Raw genomic sequence first — 21,287 nt, 5'->3', positions numbered from 1 at the left:
CCTAGCCCCACAGACACACATATGATATGAGCAAGAAATAACTTTCTGATGATGTTAAGCTTCTGAAATTTCAAGGGTTATTTGTTATAGCAGCTAGGATTGCCTACCCTACAGTTTACTAAAGAGTATTTGGATGTGTATACTAAAGTTTATACTACTGACATTTCTATAATTATTGTTATGTCTTTAAGGTAAGTATTCTGGTTTTCAACTTCTTAACACAAGCATAAAAAACTATATTTAGAGTTCACATTACTAGCATGGTTCCACCTATGCCCACAAACACACACGATGGGTAAAGAGAATCTCTTCAGTTACACTACCAGAGCCCTAAACAGCAATTCTAAGTGGGCATAACCTGCCCCTTATAAATGCCAACGAGCATTGGAGGCCAGCAGAACAGCAGACTTAGCATTCAAGTGGGTGGGCTTTAGAGTAAGCTTTGCTGCATCATTTTCTCTCAACCAGCACAAATGCAGGAACAGGGCAAGCAACACTCCAAGTGATGCACACGATGGGGATATGGTACTAGTAGGGCCTCAAAATGTGTCTGTTGAAAACACAAATGAATGAATGAATATGTGAAAGGATGATAGGCTTTTGACAGAAATATTTCAAGGAGATCAGAGAACTGACAATATATGTGATTCAGAACACAGATTTCCCTGGTTTTAGCCATGTGATCTTGAGCAATTTATTTAACTTCTTTAAGCCTTATTTTTCTTATCTATGAAATGGGGATAAGATAATGATGGAATACACTTCAGGGAGCTGTTCTAAGATGAAATGAAATCTAATATGGAAAGCACTTTGTACAGTAACTCGCCTACAATAAAATGTGATAAAAATGGTAGCTATCATCATCTGGTTCTGGAGAGAGCTCCACCGCTGGACTGGTTCACTTCACTTTCATCATTTGAGTAACAGAGATAAAGATGCCAGAGGGTCACATGAGATAATGGATGTGATACCTTAAGCGTTACACATACGTAAAACTGTCTTATGACAAAGTTATTATAAGGTGCTACTCTGTGTGCTGGAGAATAACAGCAAGGTCCCACAGGTTTCCCTTAAAGGGCAGTGGAACGGGGGCATTTCCAGGAAGCCCATTACTCTTGTGACCAAAGACTCACCCTTGTGAGCTGCTGGCTGGTCTGTGACTAAGTGTAAAACTAGCTGATTTATAAAGAAGGAAATCTATGACTCATATACAGAAGAAAATTCATGTTCCCTCTCACTGTTCAAATCAACTAACTGTCCAAGATAGGTAAAGCTGAAAGGATTTTGCTTTTCAGTGAAAAGCTTTAAGACTACTTAATGGCAGCAACTTTTTTGGTAGTGTCAGCCTTTTGTTTTAATTTTAGAACTAGAAGAATTTTGATGAACTAATTAAGGACTAATAAAGAAAGCAGTGACTCACAGGTAGACTCATATAAGCTTCCCATTTATTAATCATTCACTAGGAATGATTAACTAGAACAAATGACTCTAAAATTTTTCAGTGACAAGGCAATAAACAAACTGTACAATTCATTCCAAAAAACTCATACCTGACAGGTTGTAAGTCAAAACCACTGACTCCAAAGGAATTTATTTTGATAGGTTTCATCAGCTCCTCTACTGTGGGCAGATCTAAGAAGGGAAAAAAGAACAGCAACAAAAATGTTATATAAATTGCTAAATTTAATGTCACCACCAAAATTACATTTTCTGATTGACACACTTGGCAAAATGTCATAATAATAAACTCCATTTCCCACTGTAAACTTGCTTGTACCAAAAAACCTCCTTTGATGTTTACATTTGACATACATATGCCTATGTATTTGATAGATCTATACCATTTATGTATGGAATATCTAAATATTAAGTGTATGTACATGAGTGTAAACACACACAATCTCTTTCTCTCTCTCTCTCACACACACAGACACACACACTTCCTAAATATGTATTTAGTTGACCCCAAAATACTGTTCTCTGTTCAAAAAGTAACTTTGGTACATGTACATGGAAAAGGGTAAAAAAAAATGAAAACACTTATGTAACTTCCTCATTTGGTCAAGGCAATTGGAGAAATAATTGAAATTTTATCCCATGTTCGGCTCTAACTTCATAGTTAAAACAATGATTCCAGTTTTCATTTGAACCTTTTAAATAAATTCCGAGATGAGAAACAATCATTACAGAAACTGTATTTAAATTACACTACACTGGAAACTGTTCAGAGAGAGTCTCAATAAATCAACTTTTACCAGATTCTGTAGTAGAGATGTGTTTAGGGGACTCTCTATCTTCCTGAGGATGATCTTTCGCTGAGCTCTTGGCGTTCTCCCCTGCACTGCTCCCAAGTCCTTCCTCCCCTGCGTCCCCCACAGAATGGGCTAGATGGTAATAGGCCTGATGCAAAGCTTCAATGTCACTGCTGCTTCGCCCACAAGAAACAGCTGTTGAAATATAAATGTGATCTACAGCATAATCACACAAACACATGAGAAATGTAAAACTCTAATATTATCCCTTAATCTGTTAGGAATGGTAAACAAGGTGATAGGACAAGACTGATATAAATACAAACATTGGTAATACGCAGCATAGCCTACCAGTATGACATCACAGCAGGCTCAATGTGTCAAGAGCCTGTCCTGACAAAGTAACTATAAAATCTAACCCCATGAGTTATTGCCCTTTCTTCCTACTATGCTTAATCAACCCCTCTACGTGGGACAAAACATCCTAAATGTCCCAAACTGACAAAATCTTCCAAAAACTCTCTCTCCCTTACCATTATCACTCACTCTCTCTTTCCCTTCCTATCTTTCTCTCTCTCTCTCTGCTTCCCTGTGCCACACAGCATCTTGTAGTCTGCATTTCTCCAGCTGAAATTCACTCCTTTAACTTTGCGATCCAATTTCTTCTTCTCTTCAGCCCTGCAGAGACATCTGACACTGCCCTCTACCTGGGGCTCTTCCTTCTGCACAGGTTCTTCTTGTTCTTCCCACTACTGTTTCTCCACCTTTTATGGTCAGTGACTGATCTCAGGGCTCCACCTTTAGCCCCCTCCTAAAAAGCTCTCTTTTACTTTGTTTTTGGCCAGGCTAATTTCAACAAGACCCTTAGCTTAACTATTACCCATGTGCTCATGACTCCCAAATCTGTCTTTTGTCCTTTTTTCTGAATATTAAACTTTCTAAGAGACATTTAGATTGTTAAAGAAATCATATTTAACATATCCCCAATTGAATTAATTATATTCCCCAACAAAACTTGCTCTCCACTACTTCCTGTTTTGGCTGATGGCATCACTATTCACCCAGTCAGCCAGACAGGAAAGCTGATGCCATGGTTACTTCACTCACCTCTCCTTCCCTATTGAGCTCCTCTGCTACATACCAACCGATGAATACATTCTGGAAAAAAGAATTCAAATAACCTAATGACAGTAATAATCTAAGATTTTTATGAGTTATTTTCTTACTCATTTTGTACCTTTCATTACTAACGGTGGAATTTTCAGAATTAGAAAAAAGAATACAAGAGTCATAGAAAAGTGGGAAAAAAAGAACAGAAACAGGGTGACCAGCCTACTTTTCTCTTGATACCCACGATCAATTTTACTGCTTAAAATAAAATATAATACACATCCTCCTCTTCCTCTGTATAAGTTGTAACTTGCAAAGTATACACTTCTGAGAGGATATTTCCAACTCTAAACATAAGAGGTCGCCAAGTACCACATATAAGACTGTGTTTAAGAATGCTTTGCAATGGGATATCCTTCCATCTAATGTTTCAGGTTACCACTGCTATTTGAAGCACACCCAAAAAATATGATTTGCTTAAATAAATTAAAAACAAAAATGTAGGGATACTGTTAGAGAAGAATCACTAAGACTTAAGTGGCAGGGATTTTCAGTAGGATCTGAGAAGAAGATCTTGCCTGCTAAGGTGAGCCTAACTTTCCCCCTAAACCATCCATCAGACCCAGAGGAGCATGACTGAGGGAGAAAATTAATCGTTATGAAAAAAGAAAAAAGGCACAAGGTGTTTTTTTCTCCTCTACAGAAATAGCACAATACTTAAGTATCTGCTGAGTATATAAAAAATATATGACATGTAAATAGCATAGCAGTACCGAATGCTCATACTTAATTTAACAGGTGTGAGGTGTCAAGAAGAGGTTCTAGGCTTAAAGCAACAGTAAACACTCAGAAAAAGAAATGACCTAAAAGTTAGAAATTAGAAATGGAAGACAGAGAGGTATGAAGGGCTGTTCGGAATACAGAGCAGGGGAAGTACTTTTCTCTTGAATCATGAATCCAAACTGGTATTAAATATAATTCCAAGGTCATATGAGTTAATTTTTTTCATGCATTTTATGAAAAGAAAAGGGTTGACTTTTCCTCCTTTTAAATTAAAAAAGAAAGGCCCACTGTGGTCAAGAATAAATTACTAGGGGGAGCAAGGCCTGAAGTGGGCTATCAGTTAGGAGGCTCCTACAATAGCCCAGGAAAGAGATGACGGCAGCTGGGACCAAGGCGGTGCTGGGAGAGGGGATGAGGGGCGCTCAGATTCTCGGCATGTGGAATTAACAAGGTTTGCAATGATTAGATGCTGGGTGTGAGAGAAAGAGAAGAAAAAAGGGGGACTCTATGGGTTTGGGCCTGAGCAACTAGAAGGGTGACAGTGCTTTCAGCAGAGGAGATGGTAGTCAAGTAAGGAGTGGGAGATGAAGAGGGCAGATTTGGACACCCCTGTAGAGGGGAGGAGGAAAGTACAAATCAGGTGTCCTTGAAGCCCAGTGAAGAAAGCATGTGAGAGAGAAAGAAGTGGAGGTACTGACTCTGCTAAGTACTGCTAGTGGGTCAGCTAAGATGGAAACTGAGTGCTGGATTTAGCACCATGGAAATCATTTGCACCATTCATTACTGAAGCTCTCAGGCACTGTGCCATGCATGAAAAATTCAGGTTCTCGGGTGTGGAAGAAGCTGGAAGGAAAAGCAAGCTCTTAACTCCTGCTTTCTGCTGGTTTCTGCTGCTGCTGTGTGGGGAGTCAGAGCAGCAAGTCGCACCCAGACCAAAGGGCATCATCATGTTACTGATACCAGCAGGCCCCTCTTAGTGAAGACAGACAGGTAGGGTAGCAGCTGGGAGTTCAGAAGGAGGATTCCTCATTCCTAGACAATTAATAGGCTCCTGGAATATGTAATGAAAACAAATAAGCCAAAGTAGCTCAGAAGCAAAGCAAAGTACTATCTGGAGAGGCAGCAGCAGTGGTTTTATGGAAGTGTCAGAAATCTAATCACTGCCATTTCCAGAAAGAAGCAATTAAGAATAATTATGCAAGTCCCCTTAGGGCAGAGACTCTCTGCTCCCTAGCTATACTCTAGGGCTGTCACAAAGTAGATGCACAATAAATATCTGCTTTTTGGCTGGCTGACTGTCATGCATGGTATACCTGTTATCTCATTTAATATTTACAACACTCTGTGATAGAATAGTGCCAAGAGGAGACATACCAATTAAAAAAAGAAGATAGGACTCTATGTAATTATTTTATATATTATTGCAAGTCAAGATTTTTCCACTTTATATTTTTCCACTTTAGGAAGTTGAAATATGTCAAATCTTGTTTTGTAGAGCCAAGGGTCTAGTCATGGAATGACTTTCATCCTGACTATTCTAATCATACAGCCAAAGCTCAAAATGGTACTTGCCCATGAGACAAATGGAAATATGCAAAGGCTAGCTCCGGCCCTCATTTTTATAGTTACCAACCTTTCCAAAATAATAAAGCACAAAAAATTTCATAAGTATTATTTTAAAAAGATGATCTTTGATAATGCATCATCTGAACCTGCTTAATACTGGAAGAAACCTGGTAAAAAACAAAACCAAACAAAACAACCCACTGAACTTTTTCACTTCTTAAACCAAGTTCATATGCCGATTTGAAGATTTTCAAAAAAAATGTTTGAAATACCAGATAAATTCAATACCCCACAATCAAGAAGTATTAATACTGTATGCCTTCAGGTTTTTAATTATAATTTGTACTATTAACAGAGGACTGGTATAAATAAGAAGAAGAACCATACAGTTGCTACTGCTTATTGAATCTTAACAATATATGCAGCACTACACATTATCTCAATCGACCAACCCAAGATCTCATTATAAAGCGGCTTAGAGGCACTAATTGTTCAATGTTACACAGCTGATAACTGGCCAGGCTGGGAATATAAACACAAGGCTACACAACAATAAAATCATATGCTACTATCTTCCAATAAATGACTCATCAAACTATTTCAGAGTCAAGAATATTTAAGAAATAAGACCAAAACACTATAGTTTTATATTACTGCTTGGATAATCTTAACAGAATTTTTATTTTCAGTAATACAATTTTTTATTTCTGAGTTTTTCTTATAACCTACAGCAGTAATATTCATACTGTGTTTTATAAAAAACAGGTTTTCAGAGAAAATCATGGGTTCTACAAATATTCAGAATTTCATTAAAAATTATCCTTTAAAACATAAGAACTATAATAAAAATTAATCTGTACATGCAAATGTGCCATGTATGTAACTGTAATATTTTGAAGGCCACTGGAGTGGTAACTTTTGTCTCCTGCTTTGTTTACATGCATATCTTAGAATAAAGTTGTACTTCTCTGCCCATCCTGTACATATGTGAACTTCCTTCATGGGTCTATAAGATCTACACTGGTCTTTTAGAAGAATTCATGTCTGCTTATGAAAATTGTACAACTGGACTATCATGGCACATATGTTTCATGTATATAAATAAACAGCAGTAAGACAGAGGAACATGTGCTCAGCACATGCTTCCATCGTGGCAGAACATTCAACTGGGTAATAACAAGTAAGGGAGTACCATGTATTGATGAGAAATTCTATTGTCATTTTTTTACTTTCATATTTGTACATACACAACTGGATGAAATAAGATAGTGGTGACTCTTAGAATGGCAGTGACTAGAAAGAGGAAATCTGAGCGGGCTTTGTGGTTTCAGTCATGTTTTGTTTTTTGTATTTGGTTGCCGGTTACATGAGTGTGTCAGTATTTGAAAGTTCATCAACTTGCACTGTTATGATACACTAACTTTTATATAGGCATACTACACTTCAGTAAAAAGTACAAAGAAGTAAAAAATAAAATGCAAGCAGATGTTTGGAGTTGGTTAGTGATTTATCATTTCCATTGCTCTTTTTTCCCAAGTGTCTGGATTGGTTTAATTGACCATCTTGGTCAACTGAGGCTTGCAAAGCAAGCTAATTAAGAAGTTCCATGTGCAAGTATTTGTGCAGTAAACCAATAATATTTTTATATTATACTACAAAAACAAAATATAAAAACATATTGGAAGTCTGATGATGATATAAGAATATAAGAAATGCCTGTAACTTCTGATTTCAAAAATTTCAAAAGACCATTATTGTTCTAACTTTATAAGTAAATGTTACAAATGTAAACATATTTATACCGAAAAAATACCATTTTTATCTACACAGAGAGTATAAGAGAGTATACTACATGAGATTTCATTTGGAAATAAGTATTCCACCTACCGCTTTAGAAAAAATTTTGAAAAAACAATCTTAAAGACCTTTACAAGTTTAAGTTTAGATGGTCCTAGGCATTTCAGAATTTGGGTATGTGATCTAGCTTTTTGCTATACACAGGGAACTACGGAAAATCAAAGTCCAAAGTCTCATTTCTCCTGCACATGGCAATTTTAACTGGACACTTTGGAGGGCCATAGAAAATTAGTTACTATTTCCCTACAGTGCTATACTTTTTATCAACAGCATTTATTCATTTATTAATAAGTATTTATTTGAAAACACACTTGACTTGGCATACTAGCATTAAGTGTCACTATTAATAAATTCAGATTATTTAAGTTGTCAAATATGGTAGAAAATGTGAGATTTAAAATTTTACTGTCAACATAGTTATCATACATATTATTATATACAACATATATTCCCCTAGAAGTGTAATCAATTAATAGAGAACAGTCAGTTTTTCACTTTTACCTGTTCCTGTCATTTCATTATCAGTTATTTCTGGCAGGGCTTTTGGCTTAGTTGTTGCTCTATCCTGTTCATCAAGGTTGACCTCTGCAACAGAGTCTAATGAATCCAGCAGCTCCACTGGAACAACATAAAAAAATATATATTAGGAATATAGAGAACTTTGTATAGTTCCTTTAATGGAATATTTTAATTATACACAAGCTGTATAAAAACGAAGAAATATTTACAAATAAAGAATATGTAATCATGTATCTTTCACAAGCATGCCTTTCTTAAAAACAAGAGATCAGACTTACATCAACATACATTATCTGTGCTTGTATACAGGTCTAATGTACATTTAGGTGTAGAAGGCAAAGGGGATGAAGAAAGTAACAGAAAGAAATATTCTTTTTTCCCCCCAGCTTTATTAAAGTATAGTTGACAACTAAAAATTGTAATTTTTATAATTCTAATTGTACAATTTGATGATTCAATATATGTACACATTGTGAATACATGTATTTACCACAATCAAGCTAATATATCCATTACCTTATATAGTTATCTTTTGTGTGTGTGCTGTGAGAATACTTAAGATTTCCCCCTTAGCAAACTCAAGTATACAATATTTTTACCTATAGTCACATTGTTAGACCTCCAGAACTTACTTATCTTGCATAACTGAAACTTTGTACCCCTTAACCAACATCTTCCCATATTCTCCTCACCCAGCCTCTGGTAACCATTATTCTGCTCTGTTTCTATGAGTTTAACATTTTTAGATTCCACACATACATGATCTGTATCTCACTTATTTCATTTAGCATGATGTCATCCATAATATATTATGTATGTTACATTTTCTTTATTCATCCATTGATGGATATTAGGTTGTATCTATATGTTGGCTATTATAACGCTGCAATGAACAGGGAGTACAGATTGTCTTTGAAATATAGCCAAAGGTGGGACTGCTGAATAATAAGGTAGTTCCATTTTTTTTTTCAGAAACCTCCATACCATTCTCCACAGGGGCTACACCAATCTATATTCTCACCAACACTGTACAAAAGTTCCCTTGTCTCCACATCCTCACCAAAACTTATCTTTCCTCTTTCTGATGATAATCCTCCTAAGTGTGAAGTGATATCTCTTTGTATTTCTCTGATGATTAGTGAAATTTAGCATCTTTTCATATACCTATTGGCCATTTGCATGTCTTCTTTTGAGGAATGTCTATTCAGGTCATTTGCTCACTTTTAATCAATCTGGGTTTTTTTTTTTTTTGCTCTTGAGCTACATGAGTTCTGTGAATTTTGGATATTAACCCCTTACCTATTATATGGTTTACAAATATTTTCTCTCATTCATTCCATAGGTTGCCTTTTTTAGTCTGTTGTTTCTTTTGTTATGCAGAAGCATTTTAGTTTGATGCAATCCCATTTGTGTATTTTTGCTTTTGTTGCCTGTATTTATAGGACCATATCTAAAAAATTATTGCCCAGTACAATGTTAAGAAGCTTTCTTCTTGTTTTCTTGCAGTAGTTTTGTAGTTTTGGTCTTTAAGTCTTCGATCCATTTTGAGTTAATTTTTGTAGGTGGTGCAAAATAAGGGTCCAATTTCTTTCTTCTTTATGGGGATATCTAGTTTCCTGAACACTTGTATTAAAGAAATTATTCTCTCTTCATTGTATATTCTTGGCAGCTTTGTTGAACATAGATACATGGATTTATTTCTGGGCTCTCCATTCTGTTTCATCAGTTTTGTATCTGTTTTTATGTCAATGCCATATTGCTTTGATACCTACAGCTTTATAATATATTGTTACACCAGGCAGTGTGATGCCTCCAAGCTGTGCTCTTTCTCAAAGTTGCTTTGGCTATTTGGGGTCTTTTGTGGTTCACCAAAAATTTTTAAATTGATTTTCCTGTTTCTGTAGAGAATGACATAGGGATTTTTATTGGGATTGCATGCAGACATGTAGATCACTTTGAGCAGTATGGACATTTAAAAAAATACTCATTCTTCCAGTCCATGAAAATGGGATGCCTTTCATTCATCTGTGATTTCTTTAACTTCCATGTTTTGTACTTTTCAGTTTAAAAGTCTTTCACTTCTTTGGTTAAGCTTACTCCCAAGTATCTTATCCTTTTTGTTCCTATTGTGAATGGGATTGTTTTATTGATTTCTTTTTCAGATAGTTTATTGTTCATATATAGAAAACAAGACTGATTTTTGTATATTGAAGTTTTTACTGAATTTGTTTACTAATTCTAACAATTTTATGGAGTCATTAGGGTTTCCCATGCATGTGATCATGCCATTGGCAGCCAGATATAATTTTACTTCTTCCTTTCTGATTTGGGTATCTTTTTTCCTTGTCTTCTCTAGTTAGAACTTTCAGTACTATGTTAAACAAAAGTGGTGAGAGTGGGCATCTTTGCCTTGTTTTGGATCTTAGCGGGAAAGTTCTCCATTTTCCCCCTCTGATTATGATGTTAGTTGTAGGCTTTTCATAGATGGTCTTTATTGTGTGAGGCAGGTTCTATTTTGTTGGGAGTTTTAATTACGAATAGATGTTGAACTTTGTCAAATGCTTTTTCAGTTTATTGAGATTACTAGGCTTTTTTTGCTTTCATTTTGTTAACATGTTGTAACATACTGACTGTCTTGCACATATCGAGCTATCCTTGTATCCAGGGATAAATCCCATTTTGTCATGGTATATGATCCTTTTAATGTGCTGTTAATTGTTAGGGGTTTTGTTTATATTTATTTTCATCAGGGATATTGGCCTATAATTTTCTTTCCTCCCCGTCTTCTTGCTTTACTACATTTTACTATTATCAAATTTAAGGTAATTCATATCAGTTGTCTCTGTAGTCTTTCTGAATAGTATCTTCATAGTATTTCAGCATGTCGTTATCTTGCAATCAATATGTAAGTATTTATATCATAAAACAGGCAAAGTCTACAAAATAAGGCTTTTTCTTTTCTTCTAGAATCTTTTTGTTAAACATATATCAATATATCACTGGTTGGGACCCTGTAAATTAGTTTTCTTCTTCAATTAACTATATTTGTTTTTTCAAGATCTACTGAGGCATAACTGACAAATAAAATTACAATATATTCAATGTGTACAACATGATGATTTGACATATGTATATACTGTGAAAGGATTTCTGTGAGTTAATTACATCCATCACCTCACAATCTGCTTTTATTGTTGAGAACACTTAAATTCTACTTTACCAAATTTCAATTATATAATACAATATTATTTACTCATCATGTTATACATTAGATCCTTAGAACTTATTAATCTTATAACTTAATATTTGTACCTGTTTACCAGTCTCTCCCATCCTCCAACCTCCAAGCCTCCTGCACCCTCCATTCTAATGTTTATATAAGTTGAACTTTTTTTTTAAGATTCCACACATAAATAATACTATGTGGTATTTGTTTTTCTCCGTGGTTTATTTCACTTAGCATAATGCCCTCCAGGGTCATCCATACTGTTGCAAATGACACAATATCCTTCTTTTTAAAGGATGAAAAATATGCCATTAGTATATATATTCCACATTTTTATTCATCCATCAACAGTTAGGTCGTTTCCATACCTTGGCTATTGTGAATAATGCTACAACGAACATGGGAGTTACAGAAATCACTTTAAGATTTCATTTTCTTTGAATATATTCCCAAAAGTGGATTGCTGGATAATATGGTAGTTCTCTTTTTAATTTCTTGAGGACCCTTCATACTGTTTTCCATACTGATTACACATTTACATTCCCACCAACAGTATATGAGGGTTCCCTTTTCTTCACATTCTTGCCAATTTTGTTATCTCCGTTTTGATAATAGCCATACTGACAGATGAAGGGTCTGGATTTGCATTTCCCTGATGATTAGTGAAACTGAACATTTTTCCATATATCTGTTGGCCATTTGTATGTCTTCTTTGGGAAAATAGCTATTGGGATCCTTTGACCATTTTTTTTAATTCAGTTGTTTTTTGACTATAAAGCCAGATGAGTTCCTTGTGTAGTTTGGGTATTAACCTCTTCTTTGACAAGTGGTTTGCAAGTATTTTGTTCCATTCACAGAATGCCTTTTCATTGTGTTGAAGGTTCCCTTTGCTGTGATAAGATTTTTAGTTTGATGTACTCCCACTTCCTTATTTTTGCTTTTGCTGACTTTGTTTTGGTGTTACATCTAAAAAATCATTGCCAAGACCAAAGTCAAAGAGCTTACCTCCCATGTTTTCTTCAGCTGTTTTACAGTTTCAGGTCTTATGCTCAAGTATTTAATCCATTTTTAATTGATTTTTGTGTATCATGTAAGATAATGGTCCAGTTTCATCTTTTGCTACCCAGTTTTCCAAATACTATTTATCGAAGAAATTATCCTTTCCTCACTGTGTATTCTTTGTGCCTTTGTCAAAATTAAATGATCATTTCTGGGTTCTCCAACTGTTCCATTGATCTCTGTGTCTATTTTTAAGACCAATAACATACTGTTTTGATTACTATAATTTAGTAATATAGTTTGAAATCAAGAAGTATGATGCCTCCAGCTTTGTTCTTCTTTTTTAAGACTGCTTTGGCTATTAAGGCTTTTTATGATTCCATACATGTTTTAGTATTATTTTTCCTATTTCTGTAAAAAATGCCATTGGAATTTGATAGGGAGTGCCCTAAATCTATAGATCACTTTAGGTAGTATAGACATTTTTAGAATATCAATTGTTTCAATCAATGAGCACAGAGTATCTTTCCATTTATTTGGGTGTTCTTCAATTGCTTTCATCAATGTTTTACAATTTTAAGTGTCCAACTCTTATCTCCTTGATTAAATTTATTCCTAAGTATCTTATTTGTTTTAATGCTGTGATAAATGGGATTGTTTCTTGTGGTTTTATTTTCCTGAGGTATCTTTGTCTGGTCTTGATTTCAAGATGATGCTGATCTCATAGAATGAGTTTGGAAGAATTCCCTCTTTTTCTGCATTTGGAAAATTTTAAGAAAGATTGATACGAATTTGTTTTTGAATGTTTGGTAGAATTAACCCATAATGCCATTATGATACTAGCCTTTTAAAATAGGAAATATTCCTAAATAAAACAAGATGGATTCAAAATAAACAGAAGGTACATTTGTTGAGAAAATTTGTTTACTTCAATTCATTAGATATTTAACAACAGAGATAGTGATTCAGAATAATTTAGATGCAATTCTGAACAGACCAATTTTTTTCCAACTAAAAGATATGAATATAAATATTTACCATTAGCCAGCATGCCAGTTTTCTCTTCTTCCTAAATTAAAAGAAGAAAACAATAATTTGATTTGAAACCAGTTACATAAAATGACCATGATGCACATGGTAACAAAATTTGAAAGTCAGTGCTTTATTCCATTAGTAAAAGGTCAAGAAATGTGACCTCTAGGTTTTTTCTATCACTCTCATTCACCAACAAACCTACATGGTCAGAGAATGTAACTGTGAGAGAACTTCTACAGGTCTCTTCAGAACCTTGGCAATTATTGGTAATTAATTTAGGCTTTTATAACATTGGTTAAGAGTTTCTAGATACCATCTATTCACCTACCTTGCTCAAAAATTCTATTTTTCAAACTTCAAGGTAACATGACTATTTTATACATAATTCCTTCTATTATAACATCACCAGTCATTCTTCCCTTATTGTTCAAAATTAATGATCAAATATAACTTGTAATCATTGTTTCATGTATATTTTGGAAAAAAAATTTTCAAAAAGGCAGGCCATCAAATGGCATGGAAGTTAAAATTTGTCAAAACTGTAGGTTCCTTTAAAGTAAGTTTTCTAATTAGTGTCATCTACATTCTCCACTTGGATAGGCAGTGTGTAGGATCATCCCAATGAAAGAGCTCTAACTCCTTCCTATTTTGATCCTTACCCAGATGGCTCTCTATTAGGGTTCCACATTTAGGATGGCACATTTTTATGCAAGTTGTACTCTCCTAATATACCAAACTATCACCTCTTCTACTGACCTATTTATTTTTCACAAAATATTGTAATTGCCACATTACAAGTATAAATCCCATTAATACCTAAGAATAATCATATCACATTAATCTTTGTGTATTTCTAAAGTCATCTTATCTTTCCCTCCAAGCTGAGTAACATAGAGACACCCAAGGACAAAGTATTAGGTAAATTTAAAAATAAGAGTGTTTACTAATACCTGGAAAGTGTCCCTCACTTCTATTTAGAATGTATGGTTACATAACGTTTTCAAAACATCTATTCCTAATACACAGTTCCAAAAGAGACCGTGTCTGGATCAAGACCAATATAACAAATAGTTATTATTCTACTGCTTACTATTAGGGATCTTCAAGGATAAATTTTACATGGCAAGCAATATGGAAGAGAACACTTGGCCAGTCTTGGTAAGAACAGAGATATCAGAGAACTAGAGTACAGCAACACTGAACGTGAATGTAGTAATGTAGCCAATTAAGTTTCAGATAGTAATGTCACTATTAGGATAAATACTGAGGAGGGGTATTTACTGTACTTCACAAGGACAAGACCTGCCAAAGAAAAGTGTGATTTAATATACCTGTTTAAAAAATAGACTTGAGATTTTAATTAAGTTTTCAATTTCTAAACCTTAAGGAAATTATCTGCCAAAAGAATTAACTATGGTATTTCATTAAGGCACTAAGTTGACTTGCTGATACCTATAACTTTGTAACAATGAGCAAAACTATGAAAAATCTCCAAATTTCATGCTCTTCATATAAAAACAATTAGCTAAGGTGATAAAAGAAGCTTTAAAACTGTCAAATTTATAATTGATATATACCTGTTTGGGTGCATTTATATTTTCTGATATGGAATTTTCTTTGGAATTAGTCTCTTCTTTAGTAGTCAAATGTGCATCAATATCCTCATCTTCAAAATCATCACTGTAATCTTCTGAAGAAAATAATTTTTAAAAATACAAAGATCACAGGGTCAGAAAGTCAAATTCCAGAAAACGACTGGATTACCAAAGGAAGAACTCTGTATAAGAATAATTTATTAAAATGTTGACAGAAAGATAGCTTTAGAAACCTTTTTTTGCAAAGTTGTAATAGAATTCAACTCAAAAGACAGGTTTATTTCATTTTTCTTGTACTTCAATTAGTTATAAAAGTTTTCATTTTTAATCTTTTATATTATTAACTGACTAAAATATTATAGGGCTGTCCAAAATATTTTATAACTTTTAAACAAATTTTAATATTTGTTTTTCAAAGACAAAAATCTGAAACTGTTTACATATGAACTGTTACAATTTTTGTTTCAAATCATTATATACAAATTGTTACATATGTTACAACTCTTCCACATGAAAAAGAACACTGGAATTTTCTAAATTTCAGTAGATATAAATTCACAAAACAGTTATCAAGAAATTACTTTGTATTAAACATAATTCTGGGTGCTAGGACTAATATATGATAATTAAGATTCTAATGTCCAAGGTAGGAATGACTGAATTTTAAGTAACCTCTGAAATTAGATTTGTTTAAGTAAAAATGATGAACAAGTTGAGGAGACCTGGGAGGGTACAACAGTGAATTTCGACAATACTCGGGTTTTGAGAACTCCCTGAGATCAGTGGAAGGAGGTGTAGTGTAGTGTCTGCGTGACTGCTGAGAGGTAGCATAAGCAACAGTTCACATAAAACAGCATAGAGCTTAAGAGCATGACCAGAAGCCTGAAGGCCTGCATTCAATTCCTGGTTCTGCTACTTTCAACTGCAGAACCATCACCAAGTCAAAAATTCTCTTTGCCTCATTTTTCTCATCTATAATATTGGGATGAAAATAGTACTTATCTCAAAAGGTCACTGAGAAGACTAAAAATTAAAGTGTTTAGAACAGTGACTGATATACACTATATATTATATATACAAGTGTTAGGTGTTATATTTAGTAGTAATAATTATCTGTTAGTATTATTACACCTAGCATTGTACTTACTATGAACCAAAAGTTAATAAGCCAAATACTATTTCTGATTGGGAAAAGTGCTAATAAATTGTGAATTTAAAAAAAATAGATTTTGTCAACTGCACTTAGCAACTGAATAGTCTATAGGCAAATATTGTTGTCCAACATATTCCTTCCCCAGGAATTTGTCATGAATAAACTATGTTTGAAGTAGGAAGAAAATGTCACTGGTAGATAGAAATGAGATAGATAAAATGAGAAATAAAGGGAAGGAAAATAATAGCACATCAAAGATTCCAGAAAGAAATACCAAAGCAAATTAAGTTTATACAAAAACGGAAGAATAAAACCAAGCCGAGAAGGTGGTGCCCCACTGAGAAATATCAGAGCTAATACCCAGGCTCTCCCATATTGGTTGGAAAAGGAGAATATTTGCAGTGTTCCGATACTTGTGGGAGGAGGATGTTACAAAGACAAGGTACTATTTCTATTATTATATTCCGTACCCCTGTCACTTTGAAAACAGTATTTACATAAAATGTTTTTAAAATTCTAATAAACAATATTCAATGTAAAAGATCTAAATGATACATTTTGGAAACATTTTTCATTGTTGGAAGTTAGCTACAAATTTTGATTCAAGTAGGAGGCACACTAGAGGACTTTCTCCTCTACCATGTTGGATTTTAAGGACTTTGTAAACAATGAGTCAACTGAACAAAATGTATGAAACAACTGTTTTCAGACAATGGACAACCCGCAGCACAAAAATTTGATTTCCAAGAAATGATTAACAAGTGAGATGATCCCTAACGTACTTGAAAGTATATACATTTTAGAAAGCTGAGCAGGAAATGTGGAGATCAAGATGGTCTTGTGCTAAGCAGACAGAGATAAGAGATCAGAAAAGTTGAGGCAATTAGAAGTTACAGGGCAGTGATAATGATAGGAAGTACCTACGTAGAAACAGAGCTGTAGTAATCTGCCTGCGGTCTCCTTGAGTCTTTGCTGAATACTAATCCATTCTTGTGTAGTTTCAGCAAAGAATAACTGGGATGGTTCAGGCTGGACAATTCCCAGAGTTCACACAGGGTAAGAAGACTGGAGCTCTAAACATCTTGAGTGAAATAAGTCCTCACTGTGAAGTAAGGGCATTCAGCAGAAACCTCAGGGGGGCTGTGCATTAGCAGTGGTGCCAAACTCAGCTAGGTCAAAGGTCACTCTAGACTTTCCCTGACGAAACATAAGAAAAGCCTGAAAGGATTAAACTGGCAGCATCAACTGCCAGAACGAACCTCAACAATCTTTTAAAAAAGAAAACAAAATCCAGACAATTAACAATGTAAAAATCTACATATCCAATACCCAACTAAAAAAAAAAAAAATCACTAGACTTAGAATAAGGTGGAAAAAAATGGCCATAACTAGAAGAAGTCAATAGAAAGAGACCCAGAAATGAACAAATGTTGGGAATATATTGGAACAAATGTTGGGAACACATGCAGAATATGTTCAATGCTGAGAACTTGAGAAAAAAGTAACTCTGAGGGAAGAGACTAAAGAGATTTGGGGGAAAAAAGTCCAAAAGGAAATTCTAGAGTGAAAGAAAAATCATTTGATGAATTAACAGAAGATTAAAGAAAAGAAGAAAAAAGATCAGTGAACTTGAACACATAGCAAAAAAAAGCAGAAGCACAGAGGGGCAAAAAGCTTTAAAGAAGGAAACAGTCTGAGTAACTTGTGGGACAGAATTCAGTTTTCTAACCTATTTGTAATTAGGGCCAGAGGATGGGGAGGAGGACAGAAATGATATCTGAAGAATTAATGGACAAAACATTTCGAAAACAGAAAAAAAACCACAATATATACAAAATAACAATAACAGGAATTACCAGTAACTTCTCTTTATTATCAAAAGTTAACAAAATGAAATCATTAAAGTGCTTAAAGAAAAAAAACTGCCTAGAATTTTATATCAGGCAAAAGTATTTTTCAAAAACAAAGGCAAATATATTTCCAGACAAAAACAGAGAATTCATTGATAGTACACTTGCACTACAAGAAATTTGTTAAAGGAGGTTCTTCATGATGAAAAAAAAATACTGGGTAGAAACTCAAAATAATACTAGAAAGCAACTATATGAAAATTGCTAAGAGAACATCTTAAAATTATCACAAGAAAAGCAAATTATTTTTTGTAATTATGTAAGGTGACAAATATTAACTCAACTTGATGTGGTAATCATTTTGCAATGTATATATATGTCAAATCAGTATGCTGTACACCTGAAAAATATGTTAATTATACCTCAATTTGAAACTAAATTTTAAAAGATTCATTTCAAAATAAAAGTTAAAAAAGGAAATTCAAATCTGTGCAAAGGAGTACAAGCACTGGGAATGGTAAATATGTAGATAAATAGAAATTTTTATATAAATATAAATTTTTTATCATCCTTAAGAATTAAGTGATAATATAAAACCATTAACATTAATAATAATAAGTAATAATGTATTGTGGGGTTTTTAAGATACGTAGCAGAAAAATGTATGACAAAAACTGAGTGTTTGGAGAGTGTTACTGTTAAGACTTGTATAAACTAGCATAATATAGACTAATAAGAAAAAGACACATATTGTGAATCATGGGGCAAGTAAGAAAAAATACAGCAAACAGGTATAACTAACAAGACAAAAAAGGGATAAAATGGAATGCTATAAATAATCCAATAGAATACAGGACAAACACAGTAACAAGAAAAAAGAAGATGGAGAGCTAAAAAACAAATGGCAAACAGTAAATAACCATTGCCAATGAATGTTTTTATAAAGGGTATAAACATTTCAATTAAAAGTCAGAGGCTATCAGATTGGCTAAAACACCAAATTACAGCTATATGCTATCTATAAGAAAGCCATTTGAAAAACACAGGCACATTAAATATCAAAAGATAGAAAAAGAAATACCCACTCCCCTCCCCCAACCATGCTTTGGAGGTGTTTGTCCAGGCTCCACGGGTGCCCCGGGCTAAGCACAAAAATCCTTTTTTCTGTCTTCCCACTGGTCCACTGCCCACTGCCAACAAACGACGCAGGAGGGCACTTGCAACAATTTCTTAGTAGCTCAGATTGTAGCAGGGAATTCACTCTATTTGTTCAGAGCTCTTCCCAAGGTAATCTGATTTTACTTTTAACTATTTTTCTCTTATTAATGTCTTTATTAAAAGCTAAATTATCTTTTCAAATATTATAAATGTTAAAACCAGTGAAATTACCTGGCTGTTCTTCATGTTTTGATTCATTCTCCTCTTTATCTTCAGTAAATTCTGCATTAGCTTGATTACTGGAAAAATATTTACTTATTTAGTATTACATGTTAATAATACACCTCCATGCAATCCTTTGTGCTAGTTTTTAAAAACCTCTAATATTATATATTTTTTCTCAGGTACTCGTGTTCTATGAAAAGCTAAAAATTCGGGAGCTATGAGGATAATGCTTTGAAACTAAAAGATTATCAAAGTCTAAGACTAACTGTAACTGCCAAATACAAAGGGTAAGAAATGCCACTATTTCTTAACTTCAAACACAAATATACAATTTTATACTTAAATCTATCCATTTACATGTCTAGGCCCAGATATTCTTTCTACAGGGAAGATTAGGAATTGACCACAAGTGATGAGACCAGTGAAGTCTACGTGGAGGCCAGAAAAAAAATGCCAGGGTCAGCATTTACATGCTAATAAGCAATTTAATCCTGAAATGGAAGCTGAATAGGAGCCTTAAACTAATAAATATTCAGACAAGCGACAAAGGAGCTTGAGCAAATCACCTACCGCTTTCTTTCAAACCAAGGAATCAGTTCTACCTTTTCCAATCCATCAACCACGTCTTCTGTGAGATCTTTAGCAGATACAAGAAACTATAAAACTAGAATAATAAAAACAGCAAACAGCATTGCATACTCAATGCTGTGCAGCACTCTGACTAGCTTGTTCGAGAGCAGAAATAACAGTGGGTAAGAATATTTTTAAGAAATAACAAAAAGTTAAGAACTATTACAAAGGGTGAGGCAAAAACTTGTGGCCAACAAGCCTGTGTGCTTAATCTGCACGGACACGGTGGGGAGGGGCAATCCGCGCAGGTCCTCGGGTGGCCCTTGGCAGGGCGTGCCGTGAGCTCCAAGCACAGGCGCTCCTTTCCCAGGGCGTTTCTCCGGGTTGTGCTGGCAGAGAGACCTGACAAAGCCAGCAACAGCATCTCCCAAAGAGAAGGCGTGGCTCCACTAACTGTAAGAGCAATAGGTTCCGCCAGCTCAGTGATCCTCTCCTGGGAAGCAGCCGACTACACGTGCAGACAGCCATCATGGCGCGGTGCGCTGCCTCCGAGGGCCTTGCGGGACATGGGGAACTGAGGGAAGTAACCATGACACGCGGGCACTGCTTTTGTTGTGAGGAATAGTCCTTCATTTCTGACCCAGGAATCCTGTCTCTCTAATCGGCATCCACGGAACTGGCAGGCTAACTTGTCAGCTTGCAGGGAGGGTAAAATGAGGCAGTAGTGCCCTGAGGAGACATGTCAGTCCCCGCACGGGTAGTTCATGACAGTCACTGTACTGCTTTATCCGCTGTCGGCAAGAACCTACACAGCCTGAGGGGGCCAGGTACTACACATCCAGAGGTTATGATTTTCTGCTCCTTACTTTATTAACACTTGGTGTTTGTAAAGTTGTAAATCTGACTTCCATTTGTAATTTTAAAACTTAAATTGAAAACTGAACCTGAGGAAATTAAAGATACCAGGTGTCACAAAGGTGACAATGTCAAAGGTCTACTGTACGTACCAGAGGACCACTTCAGTCAACCAGTAGGATTTCCAGGATACATGGACACCTCCTGATAATCATCAGGGTGAACCATCCACGAAGGGAGGACACAGACCAACCCTGCCTGCTTCCCCTTCTTTCCTGTTCCTTTTCTCCCTGAAGCTATATCAGCTCCCTGGACTTTCTTATTTACCCTCTCTGTGGAAAATCACTTTCTAATTACTTTCCTAGTAGGATATTTTTGGCAATGTACTGTTACTCTCAGTATCTCAGGGAGGAAATTTCAGATATCTGGAGGCAAAGAGGGCTCTCAAATACAAATCAACACATGTCATTCATGTAGCAGTGATATCCTGACCAAAATAATGAATTAAAAATAGGATCTAACCTTTGCCTGTTA

At 34.9% G+C, this 21,287-nt stretch overlaps 1 protein-coding gene across 10 annotated transcripts in view; it reads right to left on the bottom strand.

The window, feature by feature from the left end:
* Nucleotides 1-21,287, bottom strand: part of CEP162 (centrosomal protein 162) — a 99,416-nt gene that overhangs the window by 61,531 nt on the left and 16,598 nt on the right. For 8 of the 10 annotated variants that reach the window (XR_012124155.1, XR_012124156.1, XM_073219376.1 and 5 more), the window contains 6 exons: nucleotides 19,335-19,402; nucleotides 14,925-15,037; nucleotides 13,351-13,381; nucleotides 8,070-8,186; nucleotides 2,256-2,447; nucleotides 1,551-1,632 (listed from right to left, as the gene is read on the bottom strand). Coding sequence is in view for 8 of the 10 variants with exons in the window: in XM_073219376.1 (XP_073075477.1) it covers nucleotides 1,551-1,632; nucleotides 2,256-2,447; nucleotides 8,070-8,186; nucleotides 13,351-13,381; nucleotides 14,925-15,037; nucleotides 19,335-19,402 (603 nt within the window). In the remaining 2 variants the exon portion in view is untranslated. The remainder of the gene's footprint in view (nucleotides 1-1,550; nucleotides 1,633-2,255; nucleotides 2,448-8,069; nucleotides 8,187-13,350; nucleotides 13,382-14,924; nucleotides 15,038-19,334; nucleotides 19,403-21,287) is intronic. The other 2 variants (XM_073219372.1, XM_073219375.1) reach the window with 2 other exon arrangements.

This window comes from Manis javanica, chromosome 13, assembly GCF_040802235.1.
Source record: "Manis javanica isolate MJ-LG chromosome 13, MJ_LKY, whole genome shotgun sequence".
Lineage (NCBI taxonomy): Eukaryota > Metazoa > Chordata > Mammalia > Pholidota > Manidae > Manis > Manis javanica.
Note: the sequence above shows the minus strand (reverse complement) of the source record. Positions and strands in the feature narration are given on the sequence as shown.